Consider the following 6,476-nt stretch of genomic DNA (forward strand, 5'->3'; position numbering starts at 1 on the left):
GCAAATAAAATACACATCTTACACCTTTCAAATGATTTAAAATTAGATTAACAACGTTTGTATAGAATTAGCTGGGAACAGAAAAAAACAATTCAATCCCTGTTAAGGATGGCTTCCGTTTTATTAATATGAATAATACTGTGTTTTGACTTTAGGACTTTTGTCCCTTTAACAGCTCTCGGAATCTTTGCATACCATAGCTAAAACCAACTGGTTGTAGAAAAAGTTTAAATTGTAGCGAGAGAAATACTTTCAATATATTCATCTTCATCATTATTCAACCATCTACATGTTTATCAGTCAAATTAAATGGAGAGTAGAATCTCAGAATTGTAATCAAGAAAAAGATCATTAGTGGTATTTTTTTTAACTTGTGTGTGTGTGTGTGTGTGTGTGTGTGTGTGTGTGTTTGTACATTCACATCTCTGGTTGCCCCTGATGAACAGGCACTTTGTGGTCCTGTTCCTGTTCTGCTGCTGGGGCTTCTGGGATTTGCTGTCCATGCTGTTCGTCTACTTGATTTATGAGCTCCTCTTCTTCTGTCTTTACTTCCTGTTGAGATTGCTCTTCCTCATCAGGCTGCACCTTCTCATTCTCCTCTCTGTGCTCTGCTGTGCCTGCCTTTCCCTCGTGAGTGCTTGGGTTGGACAGCTTCTCCTCTGCTGCCACTTCCTGCTTCTGGTGAGGTGCATTGTTGTTGCTGGAGTCCTATGGTGGAGAAGGTGAATTACTACAGTCAGTTAACCACAAACGAAGCTGAAAATAAAACTTGGCTCCGTAAACCAAAATAAAATTAATGTAAAAATATAAAACTATCTCTGTCTACATGTTGATTGATAGTAAAACATCAAAACAAATCCTATCATCATGTATCCTGTCAAAATATAACAAAACAATTGCAAACCCAAAGTGCATTTACTATTTTCTTATTTCTATATAATATATGTGATACATTAGTATGTTGTATTGTTTTCATACATTTAAAAATCCAATGAGTGGACCTTGAGTTGGGATGGCTTTGTCAAACTACTATTTCCAAGGCCAAGAACAAACTTTTATGTTCAAAATAAAAAAAGTTTATTTTATGGTATTTATTTATACAAAAGTTGTAAATTTCCTGAAGACCACGTGAAGATTCTTTTATCACTATACTATCTGCGTGACCAAACGACATTATGATTAAGTTCCCTGGATTTTGTCTGTTGAAGTTTAAAGACAATCATTACTTGACGTAAGAAAAATGTAAATGTACATTACCTGTGTGTGAGGTAATGAAGGAGACAGCAGCTCGGATGGGGCCAATAGGCCGTCCTGGTTTAGATCCTGAGTCTGGAGTAAGAAATCTACCATAGACACCACCTGGACTCAGAAAACACCAAACGCACACACACACACACACACACACTTCAGGTCAGATAAACAGCCCTAAAAGTATAAAAGCGTTAGGTATGTACTATTCTGGATCAATGGAAATATATTTACAGGACAAACCCTGACGTCACGTACAGGATGTCAGGCTTTCCCCCTTCCCTTCCACTATCTCTGTGTTGCTGCTTTTAACATCCCTTTGCTACGGGAAACAACAACTAGCTTTGAGCTAGCAAGCTACATTCTGAAAATGGCAAGCTTTGAAGAAAATTTGGATTGTGCACTAAGGCATGCCTTCTTTTGCGGAATGATTGTAAAGATTTACAAAGAATATGTTGACAGCATTGAGTATCTAACTGGGACATTTATGGACCAATTGGTGGGATTGCTATGGACAAAGTACACGTACACTGGTAAGAGCAAATTACGTTTAGCCATGAATCCAACTACTATAATAGCTCACGTTACTGTATTGTGCAAACAGTTAATATTTTAATATTTTATGTATCTTTTTTTTTTTGTGGGGTGCAAATGTTCCACCAGAATAAGTTTCTTTCCGAGGCTATTTTGCAGAGCCATCTTTGTTGCGTCCAGACCTTAGTTCAGCCAAGATGATTGTGATTGGTTGAAGAGCGTTTATTCTCCTGTCCTAGAAGGTTTCAGTGGTGTCACCAGAGCTTAATCCATAGCGCAGTGGAGCTAGGTTTGGCAATGCTAGACTAGATATGTACAAGTAGACTGCCACTCCTCCTTACCGGTTCATTGGCCTGTGTTCCAGGGGTATGATGGGAGTTGTACTCTGAAATTAGCTTCATCATCTCCAAGCCATCCAGGAGCCCACTGCGATCGTAATCATAAAGACGAAACAGGAAGAACACCTCTGACAAAAAGCAGGAGAAGACTGACATGTTTAATCCCAAATACATTTGATATACTACTGTAGAATACCTGCAGGGACTGTACAGAATAAAACTCCTGTGCTGTGTACACACAAACACAATGGCAGTAAAGCTCCAGTAAAAACTGAGGGTTTGGGACACTAAGGGGAATCAAGAATTTAGATTTATCATGCCAAAGTCATAGACAATTACTTTATTAGAACCTGAGACATTGTTCAACATTTCAGTAAACAGCTGTCTGTTTAATTAGAGTATGTATTTGCCAATGATGATCAAAGGGACAGCTTGTGTCAGAACTTATGCGTTACACCAGTAGGTGGAGATGTCTACCTTGCTCCCAGGTGCTAATTTCTGGTCCTCCTTGGCCCTCCTTCAGACTGGATTGGATGTAACTTTTTAGCAATCTGTGGAATACACGGCACAGAGAAGATATCAATTTATCAGTAAAACAATTAGAGCCAAAAATTAACACAGAGGGTTCAGATTTGTTTAACCCTGGAGCAACTTAGTCATATTTTTGCGACTCCTTGCTTGCCGCTACAATCAGACTCTGGGAAGCTAAAAAGGAAGACAAAACTAGGCTCAAAGTATCTTTTTTTGTTGTTGTAAATCTCCCTTTGCTATCTAAGCAGAATAGAGATCCGGTAACCCAAACTAGTCCAGCAGTGATTCTGTATTATTTATATCCACAAGAGTGCAGGATTTGTGGTTACCCACAACAAGTCTTAACACAAGACTCCAGGAAGAGGTACTGCCTCATCAAAAAACAACATTTTCAAAGAAAGCAGCTTATCCCTGTATTTGCTGATTTTCCAGTTTGCTTAATTGTTTTGAAAAACTGGAACATATCACATCTTACATAAAGCAGATGGAAAGAAGACAACCTTGACTTAGTGAACCTGTAAACTGCTTGGTTGTCTTGTGTTATTATTGTATATGTGCTATTTTAGACCACTAAAACACTCATGTTTATATCAGGGTTATCATGACTAACATGTTTGTGGTCATCATACACTCAGTATACTTAAGCTTACACAATGATAGAGTATTGTACTCATCCATTTATCTTATCAGCCAGGGGAAAGAAGCTGCAGCCCACAAAGTGGTTATGTCCACAAAGTGGTTATGTCTCTCATGTTGTTCCCCGAATTAAATAAAAACTGGGTTTAATTATGGGCCAGTTCACACTACTGTACAGTTAACAAAGATGTGAGCTGAGATCCCAAGGGTGAGCCATTGTAACTGCAATATGTGTGAGGTAAGGATTGTCTATTTCACTCTCTCCAAAAAAAAAATGTCATAATTGCAACATAAAACAGTGTTATTGCACCTGTAATCGGTTTATGGTGCAAGCCACATCATTAGCCCAGCACCGCAGCCAAAGTCCACAGTGACCAGACAGCAGCTGTTTAGTCCACTAAAATGGACTGCAGGTTAAACACATCTGGACCAGTACATAAGGTCATAGGGTAGTTTTAAAAAATGCATGACAGTAAATACCTTTATTCTATGTTTTACATATTTTATCATTGTCTGAGAAAAGGATTAGAATGTTATGCTGCATTGAGTGTGGTAAAAGACAGACTTAGAAACTACATCAATCCAATTAAGAGCCAATATACAGTTTAAAATGAGCTGCATGTGTAACAGCAGCACATTGTAATTATGTGTTCATCACCTGTGGTCATCATCTCTGGTGCCGAAAGGATTGGCTAGCGCTACTGCAGCGGGGTGGACATTGACTGATTCCTCCCTAAAAGATACAAATGAGGATGGAAATGAAAAAAGAATATATTTCTTTTCGTTCTAATGAGCGAATATAACAGTGGTGAAACAATGTTTAAAAGTTTTTTGCTGGCAATAAAAACAGAACTGTATCCTTCCTTTGCCATGTTTTGCAAAAGGTTGGCTTCAATTACCCAATGTTATATGTAAATCCATTCTGAAATCACATTTTCATTGTACAAGATTTCAGTTATAACCAAAATAAAGCTTGCAGCATCTTTACTTGAAAAACTTTAAAATGTCTTGGTATGTATGAAAAAGAAGAGAGAGAGAGAGTGAAACTTGGGAGTAGGGAGGTGGAGTTACCTTTGTGTCCCGGGTAGACCTGGTGCAGCCTGGCACAAGTGTATAAACAGGTACAGGGACAGGACACATGGGACCAACCTGCCCAGGTGAGACTCCATGAGCACACCTACAAGCAAACAACCATATTGTAACCTCACATCACATCTGCACAGAATTCTGTGATAGGATGCCATCATGAATGTATGTGCCCAATATCTTTTGATGGTTGGTAAATAATAAAATTATATATATATATATATTATTTTATTATAGTTTGTGGAAGTTTGGGGTCCCTTGCTGGAGCTGCTCCACCCGCGACCCGATACGCGGACGAAGATGGATGACATAACCTGGTAGTCATTTGTGTTATTAGCTGTGTCAAATAGTCTATTTACCTGTAACACCTGTTCCCTACAAACAGAAAACAAGCATTATGTAAATATAACTGCTGCTGCAATCCTGTAGCCTTTAACGTTATAATACGTTGGAGTCAACCTTATGGCCCATTATGGCAAAATCAATAAAAACCTCTACATCTATTTAGCTCAGTCAGTGAATATGATATGTGTCTAAAATGTTACATTCATATGTTTCATACATATTGGAATACTGGCTGTGTGTCAGGTTCGTTGCTTTATTATCCACATCCATACATACATCCATCTTTGTCAGTTTATCCGGTAAATCGGGTCGCGGGGGCAGCAGCTCCAGTAGGGGACCCCAAACTTCCCTTTCCCGAGCCACATCAACCAGCTCCGACTGGGGGATCCCGAGGCGTTCCCAGGCCAGGTTGGAGATATAATCTCTCCACCTAGTCCTGGGTCTTCCCCGAGGCCTCCTCCCAGCTGGACGTGCCTGGAACACCTCCCTAGGGAGGCGCCCAGGAGGCATCCTTACCGGATGCCCGAACCACCTCAACTGACTCCTTATTATTATCCCCATTACACAGAACACAAAAAACTAACGTAAGCTAACGTTACTGCAGCTTTCCCGCGTGTAGCAGCGATGCTAACACCGAGGCTTCTCACTGCAGCGTTGTTACAGCATGGACAGGAGCACGTATGTATTCTAAACACAGATGGCTTCTGATAAACTTAAATGGTCTTCCTGCTTTTACAATACAGTCCTATATTAGAACAACAATAAATGAAAGGATGGCTAGTTGTGGCGTGCGAGAGTCGCTTTGTTTAGCCAACTGACTACGCATTTATTAAGATGTAACGTTAGACATTAAATAGGTAGGCTAGTCTATGTGAACTGAAGTATCTGCATACTAAACTATCATTGAGTTTAGCAGCTGGTTAAATACTCTAGATCTCTACTCAGAGATAATGAACCTACCTGTCTGCATAGTTGATGTGTGGACAGTAAAAAAAACTTTAAATCGGGCAGGTTTGCGTTTTAAGGTTCACATCTGGATAACACCTCTGCCCCGCACCGCCTTGCTCGCTCGCGCCTCCCAGTCTGCACTGCGCAACGGCGGTGGCAGGCGCGCTCCCCGGCTGTCACGGAGACCGGAGTGTTTTGGTCAATGACCGGGTCCACGTGGAAGTTCAGCGCCACTGTCGTGTCAGTTAGTTTGCACAGGCTACCTCGTGCCACGTCCTCACCTACTGACAGATTCCGGTAGTGCGGGAGGAGCTTTATAATGTGCTCACAGTGGGAGGCTTCATATTCAGTCTCTACGGGGGACACCTCCATTACTATGTTTAAAGGTGTTTTATATTATTATTATTATTATTATTATTATTATTATTATTATTATTATTATTACAGTAAGCCACAGTTTCAAGGTTCATGATTTCAGTTGTAGTGCAGTGTAGGGTTGTGTGTGCAAAAAAAGCAAGGAAAAACGGTTTTGTGTGGCATGCATTTTGAGAAATACAGAGATTGTTTTGTGAAGCTAATATTCTTAATTAACTTTGTATCAATTCATATGTTAGGTCCATATTTTTTTTATGCTTTAACTGCTACCTCCTCTGTCAGCTCTAGTCACTGAAATGAAATAAGCAGAGAAATCAGGCCAATTACAAAATGATCAGTTTGACGTCATGTTGCCTGAGCTCATTACTATTCATGAGCTCGCCCAGTTGCGTTAGGTAAAGATAATGAAAACCATGCTCTTAATGGCTAGCTGTT

General features: G+C 39.9%; 1 protein-coding gene across 1 annotated transcript; it reads right to left on the reverse strand.

The window, feature by feature from the left end:
- Positions 1 to 374: 374 nt before the first annotated feature.
- On the reverse strand, positions 375 to 5,937 carry cgref1 (cell growth regulator with EF-hand domain 1). The gene is made up of 7 exons (XM_032515803.1): positions 5,679 to 5,937; positions 4,359 to 4,464; positions 3,946 to 4,020; positions 2,598 to 2,671; positions 2,124 to 2,248; positions 1,258 to 1,359; positions 375 to 708 (listed from the first exon to the last, which is right to left on the reverse strand). The coding sequence occupies exons 1-7, from the start codon at positions 5,686 to 5,688 to the stop codon at positions 418 to 420; spliced, it is 783 nt and encodes a 260-aa protein (XP_032371694.1). The 5' UTR covers positions 5,689 to 5,937; the 3' UTR covers positions 375 to 417.
- Positions 5,938 to 6,476: the final 539 nt, after the last annotated feature.

Source organism: Etheostoma spectabile, chromosome 1 (assembly GCF_008692095.1).
Source record: "Etheostoma spectabile isolate EspeVRDwgs_2016 chromosome 1, UIUC_Espe_1.0, whole genome shotgun sequence".
In the NCBI taxonomy this organism is placed as follows: Eukaryota; Metazoa; Chordata; class Actinopteri; order Perciformes; family Percidae; genus Etheostoma; species Etheostoma spectabile.